The sequence below is a fragment of the Cydia fagiglandana genome, chromosome 11, assembly GCF_963556715.1.
Source record: "Cydia fagiglandana chromosome 11, ilCydFagi1.1, whole genome shotgun sequence".
In the NCBI taxonomy this organism is placed as follows: domain Eukaryota; kingdom Metazoa; phylum Arthropoda; class Insecta; order Lepidoptera; family Tortricidae; genus Cydia; species Cydia fagiglandana.
This window is the reverse complement of record NC_085942.1, coordinates 14,870,771-14,890,111: the sequence shown is the minus strand read 5'-3', so window position 1 is coordinate 14,890,111 and position 19,341 is coordinate 14,870,771. Positions and strand designations below refer to the sequence as shown.

The 19,341-nt window shown below is 44.6% G+C and overlaps 1 protein-coding gene across 1 annotated transcript in view; it reads right to left on the bottom strand.

The window, feature by feature from the left end:
- Positions 1 to 5,920, bottom strand: part of LOC134669080 (unconventional myosin-IXAa) — a 47,352-nt gene extending 41,432 nt beyond the window's left edge. The window contains exon 1 of the mRNA XM_063526606.1: positions 5,789 to 5,920. Within this exon, the coding sequence (XP_063382676.1) occupies positions 5,789 to 5,879 (91 nt within the window). The 5' untranslated portion in view covers positions 5,880 to 5,920. The remainder of the gene's footprint in view (positions 1 to 5,788) is intronic.
- Between the last annotated feature and the right edge of the window lie 13,421 nt (positions 5,921 to 19,341).

Below are 19,341 nucleotides of genomic sequence, written 5' to 3'. Positions count from 1 at the left end.
ATTGCTTGGATATGAAAATTATAGGTACTTAAGATGTAAAATGTTGAAGATAAGATTCCACGCGGACGAAGTCGCGGGCAACAGCTAGTACAACAAACGTACACGTTTTATTTTTTATTACCATTGGGAGGAGGGGTAAAATCAGGTTCCTTTTAGCTTTGAAATGTGGGTAGCTTGTTCTGAGCGGTAAGCTAGGTTACATTATTTAACCTCCTTTAAATTTAAATTGAAGAATGAGATCAAAATTTAAAACAATACTTATTTGTTTTACAAGGGGGCAAAGTTGTTGTTTAACCGCTCGTGCTAATATTGATACCCGAGCAAGCGAATGATTCCAAAACAATAAAGACACAACTTCTGTTGCCGACTGTATATGTAAAAAACCGGGCAAGTGCGAGTCGGACTCGCGCACGAAGGGTTCCGTACCATAATGCAAAAAAAAAAACAAATAAAAAAACGGTCACCCATCCAAGTACTGACCACTCCCGACGTTGCTTAACTTTGGTCAAAAATCACGTTTAAATCTTTATTTTATTCTGTTTTTAGTATTTGTTGTTATAGCGGCAACAGAAATACATCATCTGTGAAAATTTCAACTGTCTATCACCGTTCGTGAGATACAGCCTGGTGACAGACGGACGGACGGACGGACAGCGAAGTCTTAGTAATAGGGTCCCATTTTACCCTTTGGGTACGGAACCCTAAAAACAGTGCAGCAGCTGGCTCCGCATGCCATTTGCTATGACAAAGTGTAGGAATGTCATCTTTCTATGAAAATACGACGTTTATAATGATACTCCATCCCCTCACTTTGTTCAATCGAAATCGGCGCAGAGTTAGCTTAGACGGACTCTACAATAATCAGCTGAACAGCCTGTTAATTGATCTTCTAAGACATAAATCTTCCAGTCCTGTATAAGACGTGTATTTCCGTGTTCCCTTTTTGTGCACGCCTCATTTCTCTACATTTCAAATGACAGCAAGTGTAACTGTCATCAAGCGCCGGACGGATGCTCCGCGGCGACAACTCAATTCGCATTCTCGCGCGCAAAAACTCGAGCGACGCACGCGCATATTTTTGCACGAGCCTAGCACGCGTGCAAGCTACAGCACGCATTACCGTGCTACGCATGTACATCATGCTCACATCCAGATCCAGTTTAATATGGTTTTCATATAAATATAATACGACTTTAAGTACTGTCATAAGGCTTTTCACGTGCACTAATAAATGTGATCAAGATGCCTGATGAGATCACTCCCGGGAGCCTAGCCAAGATGACAATTGTTGATGAAAAACGTCAATCGAACTGACTTCGTAGAATCTGTCATCTTGATACATTATTTCATTTCGTTTTGTGTTTGTCGAGTGCTTGTGACGTCAAGGTCGTATCAAAACAAGATCAAACACGTTACAAATTATGAAATAAGAATCGGCCTCACGTATTTACTGTACGTTCTCTTTGTACATTGTTTGTACTTTGTAGGACGCATAAAAATCTCGACAAGGCTTATGTTACAAACTTCTTGGTCTCATGCTGATGCGAGTCATTCTTTTAATAATTATCACAATTACCTACTAGAATAAATGAAAATACACTGTGCAAATATCTCTAAAGAAAAGAAGAAGGCCGTTTTCGAAAAGCAGAGGAAACTCGTCTCATTACGAACGTAAGTTAGGTACTACCTATAAGTAAGTAAGTTATACTAAATAAAACAGCCATCTATAATTATGGCTCTATTCTCGTTTGTATGCCAACCGGCAAAATATTGTGATACAACTTTTACGCATCAAAGACTGTATGTCGTGTTCGTGTTGCACTTATTTTTTACGAGTCCAGTTTTGATTTTTCAACCGTCAAATTGAAAACATTAACCGTTTGATTGGTGTTCGATAGTGTGAAGAGCAAGTGGCAAGTCGAAGCTAGCGGTACCGAAGCTCCGAAGAACGAGAAAGCTCGGCCGACGCCCTCGGTCCATCCAAATTATACGTAAGGCTTTACGACATACTAACAGCTCATTTTTAACTGATCGTTGGTAGACTTTATCACGATGCAGTAGGGTTCAAAATTGGCCAGTTAATTGTGTCAACGATGGTTTCGGCAGAGCGCCTTTAATGTTCAGCGAATTTACATAATATCGACAGCCGTATCAGTGAAGCACTCGATTAATTCGGATGTGAGAACAAATGGCAGCCGATGTCCGGGTCTTTTTAATAAATAAATACATTCGTAATGCACGATTGTTTCCAAAAAGGTAGATGCGTGACGGCTTATAGCGCCTCACCTGCCTTATGTAGTACGTAATGAATTCTTAATCTTTTTACAAGCTATTATTTAACTCATAGCGTTTGTTAACTTTGTTAGTTTTTTAGGTAAAAGCTTGCTAGCTACTTACACTGAGAATTTGGAGACCAAAGATAGCCTTTAGAAATCCTGTAATATAATAATGATGGCCAGATTGAATTCGGGCCACATTTTTTAATATTCAGTCTCATCACTCATCAGTTAGAGTTGTTTTAAAACTTGTTACTTAATTAGGGCCACTTGCATCATTCACTAACCCGGGGTTTACCGGTTAAACCTTTGCGTTACAATGGTTACCAGTACAATTTGACAATAGGTTAACGATTTAACCGGTTAACCCCGGGTTAGTGGGGTGGTGCAAGTGGCCCTTATACTATAATTTCCTTTACAGAGTTAAAGGTTGTTCCAACCACTCCAACCAGCCAGGAAGGTAGAGAATAATCAAATATTTCAAGTTGGACTTTACACGAAGGTGAGTGAGAGTGTGTGTGCATCGATGACAGTGATCGAGCGCCTGCAGCAGGAAAACGTGTATAATATATAAAATAATATGCTATATTAGGTATGTATTATGCACCACCCACCTCGCAAGATATCTTACAAGTCGCATCTACATATCACTGTCGTAAAATTAACAGATGTTTGCAATCCTACGATCCATCGATTATATAGGTACTCATATTACTAGATAGGCATAAGAGTTATTCAGTTTTCTATTATTACGTATACCTAGACATACCTACGCAGTTCAAAGTAGCCTTATTAAACGACTTAAAAAGGAGAAGAAGGTTTATTTATTTCCCCCGATTTCTCAAAGACGGTCGATCAGACCTGGATTTTTTTGTTTTATGTAACTTCCACTTGTTCCTATTGTCATCTAGTCAGGGTCTGATGATAGAATCCTACAAAACCCGAGGGAACTACAAATATTATAGACACACCTACAGTGGTTTCGGTTTATATTTTTTATAGTTTTAATTCGTGCATTTGCTCTCGGAAAGCATAAATTGATAAAGTCAAACTGTTGGCATTTTAACCTCTGTTAAAAATATTCACATCGTCTGTTAGGAGTATTTTCTTGCAAGTTTAAGAGCGTGGCGAGGTTCTGTCGGCTACTTCTTTAGCTTTAGTACGTAGTACGTACTGACAGCCGAAAAGACATCTTATCTGATCATCGCCCTTGTTAATGCTATGCAGCGAGGTCAGTATCTATTCTCTGGAGCTGTACTATGCCTAATATATTATTTAGCTATACGCCCGATAGTCCCAACGCCGCGTGCGCAGGTACAGCCTCCTCCCGCGCCCCCGCTCTATCCGTTAGGCGCACAGCATAGACATAATATATATATAGACGGTGTCTCAGCGAGTTGTCACTGTTGCCACTTTTGTTTAGTGTACGATTAACAATGAGGCCCACGTTGCTGTAGCCATGTCGATAAAGTCATATCGATAAACTATCGACATTTCTTGCAATTTTAATTTTACTTCAAAAGCTTAACGATACCTAAAATGACCAAAAACGCTTTTATTCATTATTGTGGTTATCAGATCACAATTTTATAGTCACGCCCCAGCAGGGAACCAAGGGAAAGTTCAGATATTTAATTAAAATACATAAATACCTCCTAAAATAGGTGTTCCGCAATAATTGAATTATATTATTATATATTCATTATCCATTAGCATTTCAATTATGTTTATGTTTAACGAAGATATTGAAGCTTCAATTAATCGCTATTTCGTTCCGCTGTGTAGCGTTTATCGATATATAACATGATTAAAATCGACTTTTTACATCCCTAAGAGAGCACACATATACGCTTTTACGCACACATACACAGCCTGGGCGCATCAAGAAAGGCAACACTTGGTTTGAAGTCCACCTTGTCAACAGTATGGTTGTCCTTTTTTGACAAACGGCATTTTAAAAGAGCGAGGAGAGAGAAATGATACTAGTTGCTGCGTCGTGAAAGAGAACAGAAAAGGTTGGGCCCTTGGCGCACAGCCTCCGCGCTTTGCATAACGACCTGCGCCTAACCTCACAGCGCACCCACAGTCCCGCAGCCACAGCTACCTGCGCCGTAGCCACAGATGAATCAGATGATATGCAGTATACAACGTAGACCTTTGTTTTAAAATAAATTTTCGGAGCAAAATAAATCCTTTACTGCGTTGTAATTCAAAAGCACTCTTTTGTCACAAATCACAATGTTTGTTTGATAAAAATAACAAACCGTGAAAATGTTATTGAATTTGGAAAATAGCACAATTAGTAAACCCGTAAGATCGAATCGCTGGATATACATTATAATGTTAAGTATATGTTTTTACTACATATCTATTTGCGAGTTCCTGTAATTGGCTCTATATATCTATTTAAGATTCCATTGTCATTTAGTTAGCTGTTGGATCTCCTTATGTAAATAAATAAATAAATAATGTTTTACATTTAACTCTTGGTAGCAGGGTATATGATAGATACTAAATTTTCCAACGCGGCACGCCTACTTCTACATTTTGTAATCTATTAAATTAGACGCTATACTCAACTACTATGCTCTGGTATTTGTAGCGAAATAAGAATGTTTAAGTATGACTTATTGTAACTTATCAAGAATATCATTATGATGCTTATCTAGAATCTAGATTCACCTCGACTCTATTTTGTGTAGGTAGTTTGCAATCAGCCATTAAAATATAAACAACAAATAAACATATCGCTTTTCATGACTCTTGTTTACATGGTCAACCTCTAGAATGTCCTGGCCTTAAATAGAAGTTAGGGCAGCAGTAATAAAGCTATAAAGAATATCCTGAACGACCTTATTGGAATGCGCAGCGTGGCCGCGGGAACCAAAACAAAGGCGTACGCGCACCTCGACTTATGTTACTTCAACCACAACTTGGTCGACGTAAACACATGTCTTTTCTAGGCCGCACTTCAAAATCATAACATAGACCAACAATCATAGATGTCGGTCAGAGAATTGTAGCTTTAACGACCAAAATAGACAACCTAGATAGACACTAAGAAGTGGTCGCGAGGTCGTAACAATTTACGTGTACATTTGTACAGCTTTCGTTCAGTAAAAACTAAGAATATTAGTTTAAAATAACGCTTAGTCTTTGGGAATTAGGTGTTTACGAGTATCAAGGGTTAGGTATATGATAGTTGTAGAACCGCTCTACTATAGTAGAGCTGATATAGCTAAATAGGTGAACTTTTCGGCTTGGTGTCATGGAGTGAAAAAAGTTCACCTGGTATTAACTGAACTATACCAATAGATCATGGTAGAGCTGTGACCACACATTCATATACTATGTAGAGCTTTTAGAGCGCAAGAGAGCGGCGTCCTCCGAGCTTTCAGACGCGAAGGGCTTTACGGCAACACCTCACAGAAACACTGGAGCGGCGCGAGCAAACAGGTTTAGATTCAAAACCGAACGCCCGACTCATCGCGGTAAAAAATCTAACCGCTCACCTTGCAGCTTCTTCTCCGTTTCCCAGAACTTTTGCAGCTCGGTGAAGTACTTGTCGAGTATGAACACCTTGGAGAGGCCGAGCGTGGCCATGGCGGGCGGCGCTGGCGCATCCCAGGCCGCGGCCGCGCCGCAGTATCACACGCGAGCTCTCGCGAGCGCCGGCAAAGGCGAACTGAAGGCGCCCCGCCGGCCCGCCCCCCGCATACACCGAACTACACAGGGTTGTCAGACGGTATGCTTTTTCAGATATATCAGGGATTTCCATATTTTTTCTGCTCAATAACTAACTACTTTAGAGGTTCACTTTTGTAGTTGCCCTTTAATTCTCTATGTAATAGTTATTTGTTTTACAAAAGAGCAAAGTTGTTTTTTTAACCCTCGTGCCTTGAAACCCTCGCAACGCTCAAGGTCTACTTTTCAATTTTATAATTTTTCACTTGCTCGGGGCTAGGATATCAATATTAGCACGAGCGATTTTTTGCCACTGAGTGACACAACATTTTTCACCACACCAACTCGAGGAATATACTAACTATAAAACATCAAATAAAATCAAAGTCAAATCAACGTTATTAATTTTTAACATTTAAAAGTCAATTCTACCAGCCAACATAAGGAAACAACTTAAAATTTGCACCAAATTACTTTGCCACACAAGTGGATAAAATACAAGATCCCACGTGTATTGTGCCGCGAACGACTCAACAGTAATATACAGCGTGTACCTTATTGACGTCAAATATTGTGATACCGCGCAAGATGACATAGGATTTTATTTTAGCCAGTCAAAATTTTTAGTGGCCAATCACATTTTTTTTATAGCAGGAAAATATTTGGTAAAAGCTACGGGCGGGGTAGGTATATTTATGGAGAAAGGATATCTGCCTGTGTACATGTCAGTCAATGGATATTTTTTGAAGTCAAAAATGTACACTCAACTGCAAAAGGGTACATATCCAGTTTATGAAAAATTTGTTGCAAAAATCGTAAAATTTTATCAAGACTTTTTTCATTTGTGCCTGGTAACCCTACCCGCGCCGAGCCGACACCTACTTTTGGAGTAGAAACGTCCCGAGTATTCGGCCATCGGAATACATACCGCTCAACAATTTCTAAACCATCCTGAAACTGGGAAGGATTTATCCAAATAGACATTTTGACGTGCATATTTGTACTGTAATGTTTTTTTCGCAATCGCAATTAGCAATGAAGTCAATGAACTAATAAGAACAATTCAATTACAATTCTTTTTACAGTTTTAGGGCGAGAATTAAGTCCCAAAATTGGAAATCTGGGGACTTAATTCTCCAGTTCAGTTCAGTTAGGTTCCGTGAGTTGTAAACATGTCTCTGGCTGCACCACAGTACGGCCACCCAAAAGTTCAGCGCCGCGGTGTGGGAGGTGGAGGGGGAACTGGTTTGTTTATTTGTCTCCCTCCCTCGCTGCAGGAGCTTTCGTAGCCATACTATAAATACTACCAAAACAATTTTAGTGCTTTCTGGTTCTTAGGGTACAGAGAAATAGAGATTTGTCCGACCGACTCCGATAACCATGTTAAAAAAAGATAGTGCTTTCTGGTACGAATATAAACAAAAATAAGGACTATGTCACCTGTCCGTTAGTCAATTCGAATTGGATTAGTCTGAGAAGTATAAGACAGTAATCTAGTTTGGTTAGCTACAAAAACAGGCGGAGCGCGCGTTGAACTCTAATGTATGAGACACGAGTGTGCGCACGCGTCTAAATGCACGTATTTATTATTTTTTGTTTATTTTATGTAAAATATAGATATTCGACAAAAATATCAGTGATAAACATAATAAAATTACTTTATTATATTACCTAGTTAATTTCCGTTACTAAGAAGTTAGGATTTCAAGCTTTATCTTACATTTCTTCTGGTAACATCCCAGAGAAGTCCAGGGCCATATTTTGCTAATTAATATCCCAAGATTAGCTCGGATGTAACTTTTCAGGAAATTGACTGACATCCTTCAAAGTTTGTCGTTCAAACTCAAAGGACAAACTAGGCTAGCTGCTATTAGGCGTCTCTAATTAATTTTTGCATATAAATATTTAAATTGACATACCAGACCTCAAAACAGTCACAACATCCAGGCAAGGCATCACCATTCAGAGCTTTTTTATTACAAGCTTTTATTTAATTTCACCTGACCGTTGTCTGTCTGTAATCAAATCTTGCAAGTTAAATTTGATCCACTTCCCGGTTTCCAATTGAGCTGAAATTTTGCATACATACGTAAGTCGGGTGACAATGCAATATTATGGTGTCATCGAGTTGATCTGATGATGGAGACCGGAGGTGGCCATAGGAACTATGTGATAAAACAACGAAACCGAATTGTGTTTGGGGTTTTTAGAATTGTCTCGATGAGCATTAGTTGCCCGTGGAAAGAAAAGTACAGTCAGCGATAAAAGCTTGTACCAAAAATGAAATTATTATTTTATCAAACATGGCTCTGTCAATTTGTTTCATGGAACTGTAAAATCATGAACAAAAAGTTAAAATTACATTACGTCTCGTGAATTGATGTCTTGACTTGCTAAATGAGAGACGAGACGTGCTAAATGTTTATCCTTCCTATTAGAAACTTTTCAATACATGGAAACTTTACGTTCTGATAATAAAATCCGGAAGTTTCCGAAAACTTTCCCAACTTTAAGAAAATTTCTGGAACTTACACACCAGATATTTAAATAAGTACATATGTACCTAATATTTTGGACAATTAATAAGCCGTGGTAAAAAGCGAGGCTAACGCGAGCAAGATGATGATGATGATTGCACAACTATTCGCCACTCACGCCCTCTATCTCATTGCTACCACACTCGATGCATAACTCCGCGGCTACACTCTGCGCGCGCGCCGGAGCTTAGCATACAAGTACGAATACTACGGCTCTACGTCTAGATGGCGCCCATTTTTTAGCCCCGCCACATCTAGGGGCCTAGCCAAGGCGACAATCGTTGATAGAAAACTGCAACCGAAACTGAAATAATGTATGGAAATATTGACGATACGTACGTTGTATTTTTGGTAGAGCCCCAGAAATGACGATACTCGTAAAGCGCTATGTCGAGAGTTTGGATAATAGGTATGTCTATGATTGGTGAGAAAATGTATCATCATCATCATCATCATTAGAGCCTGGCTCATGTCGGTGGAGTAATCGCCATTCCGTTCTTCTCTCTGCCACTGTTTTGAGCTCCTGATACTATCCAAATACGCACGTCTCGGTCTTCCTCTGCCTCTCTGTTTTTCTATTCTGCCATCAATTATAGACTCTATAAATGTAAGTATAATATTGCCTACCTCGCTTATGCTACGCTATACTTATGGTCACAGTAATTAGTTTCTATTAGACAATTCAGGTATGTCAGTGCTGAACAGTATGACATTGGGATAGCTACGACTTGGCCAGGACAAGTCATACTATTGCCACGAGGACACGACATTCATATTATTATACCTAAGTAGCTTCCCAATTCCATTACGCACTCTCTGAGATCCCTAAAAGAAGTTATGTTGCCTTAGTTAATTAGCGTACGCAACGAGAGCGGTGTGAATTCTGTCTTTAATTCACAAGTAGGCAGCATGTGAGCTTAAATCTACTGTAGGAACCGGGGCCGTACCACAGAATAAATAATAGTACTAGGTACAGAAGACTCACTCTCTAACAAAACGCGTCTGTTGCGATCAGAACAGATACGGCCGCTAGGTGGCGACAGCGCCACGCGCGGCTTATGTGGCTAGCTATTAAAATTAGTGTGGAACGGATGTACTTGTACCTGTTGCAAAGCGAAAAATCGTGGAGTGAGCCACGCCTGGCCATACTACATTACGCATCTAGTGTGGTGCAAGCCTTACGGGTAAATCAGTGTAAAACAACGAGCACCGCCCTCCTTATCTAGATTAATTCGCGTCGAGAAATACGTTCATTTTTAGAATCGCAGGACCACGGAGTACGAGTAAGAAAGACGTATGTGACTGTTCGGATATTATCTTACTCGCGTCGTGATTTAAGACGGTACGTCACTAGACAATGGATATAAAACTTTTTGGAATTCGTTTAGAAGTGCAGTATCATGAGAGTTTGGTCTATGTAGGATTTAAGTACTCGTTTTATTAAATCTGACTCTGTATTCACATATTTCTACCGCTCGTGTACCTACTTCTACATAGTAGGGATCTACTGATGTCCATTGTACCTACATAGTAAATTTCCGGGGGTGGAGTGGTGTGATGACCTCCCCGAGCGGGAGACAGGGGGAAGTTTGGGTGGGCTCCGGCCTGCCCAAAGGTCCGTCTGTCACCCCCGGTCCATCCTGGGCAACGTCACTAGCGACTGGCATTCGTGCCTCTTTCTAGTGGCGGCTAACATCCACACTGGTGTTGTCAGTAGGTGTAGGCTACTACTGACGACCTATACATAACCTACCTGTGCTAGGACCTGCACAGTAGAGCGCCGTACGCAAGGATGACGGGATCCTGGGGATTGAGCCATTGCCAACCCGCGTGGCAACACGTCTGCTTCGGCCCTGATTTCGGGCAAAACGGTAGCCCGGGCTACTAGCCACAGTCCGGGAAATGGTCAAGTGAGGAACCGTAGGTGGGCTCACGGCGAGAAGTGAGAGGGCCGCAGAGGCAGTTTCGGCTGCTGATGCGGTGGTGAAAGGCCATGCCGACGAAGTGTGTTTAGGTGAATCGGGCGGAGGGCGTCTGACCTGGACGACCCTACGTCCCACCTTCACACATTTCCGATGTCGCGCAACTAGCCAACTTCTCACTTCTATACTCGAGTCCTAACGACCGAAAGCACCTTTTATATGTGTGAGTAAGCGTTCCCAAGATGTGGGCCCTTGTAGGGTGGGAGCCGATGAGGATGAAGTTAATCGTTACGAACTATGGATACCAGGTCTAACGAAAAACCCCAAGCTGATCCAGCAGCGTCCATCGCTAATGGTGAAGCCACACAGGCGAGACAAGCTGTTCCAGTGACAGTGCGTCAGACCGAAACCCCGGCCCGTCCGTAACCCAGTTCATCTGGGGAGCAGACCGGCCCAAACCCCTTCCAGGACTGGCAGGTAGTGGACCGAAGGTCCAAGAAGCGACCCCCCGCTGGGAAGCCTCACCCTGCCAGACCTGTGAATTCTTCCTCCTCTAACCCACCCCCCCCCTGTTAAATGTCAAGGTGGGGTGGCTAAGAAGAAGAAGAAAAACAAGAACCAGAGGCGTGCAGCTCGTCTAGCGCGAGAGCAGCAGCTGGACAACACATTGACACCGACACACTCTGCAACCGGTGTGGGTGTGCAGGCTTCCCAGAAGCCGGCACCCAAACCGGCGCCGAACAAGCAGGTTGCTGCTGCCAGGCCTCCGCCGAAGGGAAAAGGTTCCATCCTACCCCCTAAGGCTGGAACGTCGGGCGACAGCCCTACGGGTTCGGCCGCAGATCCCTCCAAACGACGACCTGGTAAGCTCGCACGAGCCGCTGCTAAAAGGATGCGAGATGAGTCCTTCTCCCCGCAAGGAGACAACAAAAAGCAGCGACTAGTGAGCCCAAGCCAACCGTTGTCGTACGCACAAGCAGCGGCATCTGACCTGACGATCGTCATTACTGACGAGAAGTCGGGGAAGATCACCGCTGACCACTCCAACGCCATCCTCCGCGGGTTGCACCAAGCAATCGTGGAGGAGGCGAGGAGAAACCACGTAGGAGCCCGGCCACCCAAATTCAAGGGCAAGCCCATCTTCGCTGAGGGACAGCTGAGGGTCTTCGCAGAAGACGAATACTCGGCCGCCTGGTCTCAGCGATGTGTCCAGGCCCTAACCCTGCCAGACATCTCCCTTAAGGCGGTTCGCCAGTCGGAGATGGCAAGGAGAATTAAGTGCGGGCTCCTAATACCCAACATCGACAACTCGTCCTGGGAAGACGTCCGTCAGGCAGCTGACGGACTAAGGTACCAGAACGAATGGGCCAAGGTCGGGTCTTGGTCCATTATACAAATACTACGGCAAGACCAGGGGTGGTTTGTCGAGTTCACAATCCCCGAAGACCTCGTCCCCGCCTTCATGGAGAGGGGGAGATCCCTGAACTGTGGGATGGGCAATGTCTACCTCAGGTTCAGGGGTCCCGGAGGCAAATACCTGGACCAGCCTCCCACCCTGCAAGGTTCCACCCTAAGGGTAACGGGAGTACAGGTCCCCAGCGAACAGGCCGCGGGCACCTCCGAGCAGAGCAAGTCTGTCTCCGGGGAGAAAGTTGCCCCCCTGCCGCTACCCAAGCCGACGATACCCGAACTCTCGGAGGATGAGCTCCTTGGCACTGGTGAGGGACCAGCCGGGTCATCATTCGAGGGTGAGGACTTGTCGGCTTGGATAGTGTCGGGGTTGGCCGACATGTTTAAGGAGGGAGGGGAAATGCAAAATGCCGCCCCCACCACCGACAACATGGACACCAACTAGTGTCATCCAAGCAAACCTCCAGCACAGCGTGGCCGCTACGGCCCAACTCAGACGCTGTCTGGCAGGTTTGCCAACAGCCGTTGCCCTCCTACAAGAACCATGGGCGGGCAATGGATACATACGCGGGCTGTCCGACACGAAAGGTAAGCTCTACTACTCCACGGTACATGCCGTCCCTAGGGCATGTATCCTAACTACTAACAATATTATTGCACAACAATTGCCTTGACCGGCTTCCACCGAGGGATGACCTTCGGGAACCGGCTCAGATAGAACAGCAGGTAAATATCTTAACTGATACCCTCGTAGACAGCTACCACAAGGCGTGCCCCTTAAAACCACCGGCAAAGACTGCCATAAAGGGTCACCAGTGGTGGGGCCCAGAACTGGAGAGACTCCGGGGGAAAACAAGAAGACTCTTCAACAGGGCCATGAACACAACGGCTGAGGTGGACTGGGAAAACTACTACGAAGCCAAGGTCAGGTACAAAAAGAGATTGCGGTACTGGAGATCCCTGTCATGGAGGAACTTCTGCAGCAGCATTGAAACACTTGACCACGCCAACCGGGTGAGGAAAACCTTAGCGCACAAGCCCACATCACAATTGGGCTCACTGCGTAAACCCGATGGCACATACACATCTAGCCCTGCAGAGACCCAACGCCTTCTCCTGGTAACTCACTTTCCAGGATGCGTAAGTCTCGCCGATGCAGATCAGCAGGACGAGGAATACAGTACAACAGACAACAACTGGCAAATGGCGCACAGAGTCGTCACGGCTGAGAAACTCAGGTGGGCCATAGACAGCTTCCATCCCTTCAAGGCGGCTGGTCCGGATGGGATCTTCCCCGCTCTCCTACAGTGGGGTCTAGGACTCATCCAGGAAACCCTGACCGACATCATGGCAGCCTGCCTAGCCTGGGGGTACGTGCCCAGGAGATGGAGAGATGTGAATGTGGTATTCATACCTAAACCAGGTAAGAACGACTACACAGCTGCCAAATCCTTTAGGCCCATCAGTCTCACATCATTCCTGCTGAAAACTTTGGAAAAACTGTGCGACAGGGACCTGAGGGACCGGGCGCTAAAGAACATACCGATGCACAACAACCAGCACGCGTACAGCTCAGGTAAATCTACGGAGTCGGCTCTTCACATGGTTGTAAGCCGCATTGAGAGAGCCATCCACGGCAAAGAAATGTGCCTCGGCACTTTCATTGACATAGAGGGCGCTTTTGACAAGACTCACTTTTCCAGTATAGGGAACGCCTTGGAAAGCCACGGCGCTGAACCTGGACTAATAAAGTGGATCATGAACATGCTAAATCAAAGGACAATAAGGTATGTAGGTGAACCGCAGGCCGTAGCGGCGGTGCGAGGATGCCCTCAAGGGGGAGTTCTCTCACCTCTGTTGTGGAACCTAGTAGTCAACAACCTCATAACCAAACTGAACGAGGAACACTTCTACACAATAGGCTACGCTGATGATCTGGCAATATTAATATCAGGTAAATTTGCCAGTACAGTATGCGACCTCACCCAGGCAGCTCTTCGGATCGTAGAACGCTGGTGTAGAGATTTTGACCTATCAGTTAACCCCACCAAAACAGAAATGGTAATGTTCACCAATAAAAGGGCACTTGGCAACTTTACCAGACCAACACTCTTCCAGACTGAGCTACAGCTGACCGACGAAGTTAAGTACTTAGGGTTAACGCTCGACAGTAAACTCAACTGGAACAATCACATCAACAAACGCATAGACAAGGCGGGAGTAGTCTTCTGGCAGTGCAGAAGGATGATTGGTAAGAGGTGGGGACTCAACCCGAAAATTACCCTTTGGCTCTATAAGACTATAATCCGCCCCCTACTCTGCTACGGTGCTCTGGTTTGGTGGCCAAGAACAAACCTAGGCAACGTACGAGACAAGCTACAAAGACTCCAGAGGCTCGCATGCGCGGCCACCACTGGCTGCACGAGGTTCACTCCGACTGCAGCCATGGAGGTCATGCTAAACCTTTCACCGCTGCACCTACACATACAACAAGAGGCCAGTCTCTCAGCGGTAAGGTTACGAACCCTCAATATATGGTCTAACACCACAGGAGCTCTTCACACAGCATGCCTGGAAAAAGTATACAGCGAATTTCCAGTGCTCATGGCGGGCACGGATCGAATTCACAAACAAGCCATCTTTGACAAAAGGTACAAAATACAATTATTTGAGGACGACAACTACGAAGGACTCAATCCCCGGGAGCTGAGAATCTTCACTGATGGGTCCAAAACAGACAGCGGATCAGGCTCTGGAACCTTTTCAGAAGACCTGAACATGTCAATCACCACTCCGCTAGGAGCCCATAACTCGGTATTCCAGGCTGAGTGCATGGGCATCATTAACGCGGCGGCTGCCATCACTGCAAGGAAGGTAGTAGGATCCTCCATCCGCATACTCTCCGACAGCAGAGCAGTCTTAATGGCCCTAAAAAGCCATATAGTCACATCCAAACTTATACACGAATGCCACGAACGACTAATGGAGGTATGTCAGAACAATAAGATCACCTTACAATGGATCAAAGGACACAGTGGATCCCGAGGTAACGACGCCGCGGACGAGCTCGCCAGACAAGGATCGGGTGCGGGGGCGATAGGCCCGGAACCGATCCTCCCGATACCGTTTAGTAAGGTACGCTCAATGCTGCTGGCACGTACAGGGAAACTACACACAGAACACTGGCTAATTAACCAAACGGGATGCAGACAGGCCAAGCAGGCCATGCCTAGCATGAACGGTAAGCTCACAAGGGCGCTCCTTCAACTAGGAAAGGTTCGACTGAGTATGGTAACCAGTGTCATAACAGGTCATGGATTTTTTAACAAACATCTTTTTATAACAGGTGTCACAGACAGTCCCCTATGCCGTGGATGCATGGAGGAAGAAGAAACAGCCTCTCACGTGGTGTTGGAATGCAGCGGATTGGCCCCATACAGGGCAAAACATCTCGGATCCCCGAGTGACCTCCCCGAGGTCCTACTCAACATCAAAGGTTTGATAGGATTCCTCGAGGAGCTGGGCTGGCAAGACTAGCCCACCCCCTATCACGCAAAATAGGCGCAAGACGTCGAGTTGCGGAAAATCGCCCGAGCTACAATACAATACACAATAGTAAATTTCCACTAATATATTATCGTATAATTATATTATCGTATCGTACCTACGTATCGTGGAAATGCATGCGTAGTTTGCATCAATAGTTTTCGTCCATGAAATTTTCACCTACGGTTTTGCTGGAGTTTTTACATATCGCGAGTTCTCAGTTTGGATTCACCACTTGGCCACTTGGTTTGGCCACTTAGGACTCTGACATAGACAAGTTGTGTTTGGATTAGTCTTGAATACTAGGTTACCTATAATAATTATTAGCCCTTTAACGCCGCGGCTACCAGCGCGCAATCGTACTCTTAGCAAGGAGCAACATTGTTGCGCAGAAAATAATCTATACTCTCGTCTTCCATTTATGTAATGCCAGTGCTACATTAAACGGCATCACCGTCGTCTATTAAGTGAACTCACCGATCAGCCGTCATAGAAAATGACATGTCGGATGCCTCGGCCCGGTCTAGAGTTCCTTCCTTCCTTCATCCTTTAGGAGATTTGTCTATAATCGAAACTTTGGCCAATTAAGGAAGATGGCGATCGCAGAGAGATACTTTTTCGTGCCAATGAGGATCCGTCGCCGGTATATGACCCTGTATTATTTGAAGATTGGCGAGTTTATTTGTCTTACCAACTGTTCAGGTCTTCGACTACAGGCCGTGCATTTTCTCGGGAGAGAGAGATGAGTCGAAGCTACCATTAATAATCGAGCATTCGGAGGGCACAATAAAATTATACCTACTGGTTTACGTGGGAGTCTGAATCATCCGGAATTGCGGAGCTAATAAAATAAGGTTATGGCTCCTCTACACGGTGGGCCAACGCCGGCCACTCCAAGGGACGCATTTATGCGTTAGAGGGAGCAAGTGATATTGCTGTCTCATTCTACCGCATGGCTGCGTCCCTTGGAGTTGCCGGCGCTGGCCCATCGTGTAAAGGAGCTATTACAGTGTTGCATCCCGTGTAAAAACTGGGCGATAGCCGCCGAGGTGCGTCCGGGGGCGCCCGCCGCGCGTTGCATATGCAACGCACGGAGCTTTTAACTTTTCAATAGAGCCCATTTGAAGTTCTGTACGAAACTACTTGTTTTCCCGTACGTCACTGTTTTTTGCTGGTCTTTATTTTCTTGCTTCTACCCAATACTGAAGCTCGCGATTTAAAACGCAAATGAACAAAATATCACTTACCCACCGCCATCGAGTAATCGATCCTAGCCGAACACTTATTTCATGGGTTCACTTTTTAATTATCATTTCATTACTTTTTGTCCAGTTTTCTTATTTATTTATCGCAGGTAACCGACCTTAATAAAAGGGGAAAATGCAACAAAATCGCTATTAAGTGTTGGTGCAAACACATCCTCTAGCTAGGTAATCCTCTCATCTATGAACTTAAACTATTACTGTCCAAATTTTATTTGGCTTTAGAGCTTGCTTAATCTACAAAAAAACTGTACTGAGATGGTTTCCCATCTTTGAAAGTTTTCCGACACCTGTGCCAGATCAGAAGCTGTGCGATAAGCTCGCGGATTGGGGGAAAACTAGTCGGCGCCGGCGCCGGTGCGTGTGCCGCGCGTGCGTGCCGCCGCCTCGTTAACGAGCGCGCTAATCGACCGCGATCTACACTGTTCTGAGGTCACAGCACCCCGGCCCGAAAGACATCAAGATCGGCTTTTAGTCAATCATGGAGATGCAGTGTCATCCGATGCGGAGATATCCATGTATCGGGTGGGACAGGAATTTGGCTTGTTTAATCCTTTGGCGACGTATTCCGTTAGAGAATACCGCTCTCAGGTAAATTGGGGAGTATGGAGAGTGACGACGTGAAAATCAACGAACGAAAATCAAAATCTTTTGGGGAAGTACATAACAGGCGCCTGTGTGCTATCAGAATGATAGAATAAACCCGGCCTTTATCGCCATGCCATTTCCAGAATACAATTAGGTACCCTTGCTAATTCGCCGGGCAAAATGAAGTCATTTTACTCCTTCAAATACCTATAATTTTATAGGTATTCAGGCTGGCTATTTAGCAAGCCTGAATTATACCTTTATTAAGGTACATATTTTTCGTATAGCTTTGGGTACGGTAACAGCTGTCATTTGCATACAATTTGTAATATTAAAACGCCAAATTGTATTGAGATGTAACCTTAAAACCCTAGCTATAAAAAATACTAAACGCAGAATAGGTACAATATATTTGCTAATTGCTTGCCTTTAGCCTCCCCGGTGCTGCCACAATAGGTATTTACATATTAACGCACGACAATTTTAATATTCAATTCCTACAAAAACTCTTGAAATTCAATACAATCTACAATCTAATAAAAGAATGTGTTTCCATGTCCGCTATTTATTATTTTCTAAAGCTAAGGCTATCAAACAATGCACTAAGCAGGCATCTGAAGGAAAACACAAAGCAATAGAAGCAAAATAGATTCTCCGCGATCGTAACAACGCCCAGCAGTCGATAATGGCGTCAGCCGCACGCCTTACAACAACACTTGGGTGTCATTCCCTCTTACTAAATAGCACCGGCGAGTCGAAAGCTCGCGCAAGCCAATATAAGGCCTTCCCACTGAGGCGGAGGCCACAGACGTGCTGGAATCGACAAAAACTCATTGGTAGTCTTCTCCGCTCCGCTGGATTACAAGCAATGCTACTGGTTGATTCCGCACATCTGCTCTCATAACCGCTCTCCGGCTACGCATAGTTGTTAGTTGTTACTGCCTACTTGTTAAGTTAATGTTACGGATATCTAACAAACAAACATCTCTATAACATAGATAAGAGATGGCCCCATATGCAGAGCGTACGTAGAAACTAAGGAAACAATAAAATACATTATTCTGGATCCTAAGAAAGTAGACGTACAAAGGAATATAAGATACCCTGGCACTCCGAGCACCTTTCAGGAAGCAGCAACTTGTCTTATTTAAGGTTTCGTTGAGGAGCTGCGGTCATGCGGTGGTTAGAGTAGCGCCACAGAATAAATAGTACTAGTAACTAGGTACGTAAAGTTCACTCTCTAACAAAACGCGTCTATTACGAGAGATAAGACCGCCAGGTGGCGCGAGCAGGTGTTCGTTCCGTAGCGGTGCGCGGCAACTACTATGGCTAGACACCAAAATTGGTGTGGGCCGTAGTAGGTATAGCGACGCTGCGGAGTGAGCCACGCCTGGTAGCGCCCAAATAGGCACTATGGCGGATTTGCGGAAAACGCCTTAGTAGGTATATAAGTTATCCTAAGAACTCGAGTAGCTCGCGAAGCAAATGGAAGTTCAGGGTCTGCCCGCTGACAATAAATATTGGTGCATTTCTCGCGCAATTGAATGCGGCGTCGGCGGGTGTCGGCGATAACGCCAATTAAGCGCGCGATAGCGTCGCGCACCGCCGGCCGCTCACGACACCCGGGCTACAATGTACTAGATAACTTCGTCTTCCTCACCGCCAGGGCCGTCTTAAACTGTGATGGGGCCTTGCGCACATAAGAATTTGCGGCCCCTTTTGCAAAATAACAAAGCGAATTGAACTAACATTTTTCGTCTATGATCTTCTATTTATTATGGGTAATCAAATATACTGTTATATACTATCTGTCCTTCGGGGCCCCCTGAGGATGGGGGCCCTGGGCACGGGCCCCGTGTCCCCTTATGGTAAAGACGGTACTGCTTACCGCAAATATACATATGTAACTCCGTATAAGATATGTAAAGGAAAAGGAAAAAAACGTGCCTCGGAAATCAAGCAAAGTTATTCTCCAATAGATGGCGCCACACCTGACCTATACTCGGGTAGATGGCGTTAGCGATACCGTTTGATATTTAAAAATTTTAACAAATATCAATTCAGTGAAAGAACATGGGTCACAGTCATGGTGTTCTAAAAAATAATGAATACCTAC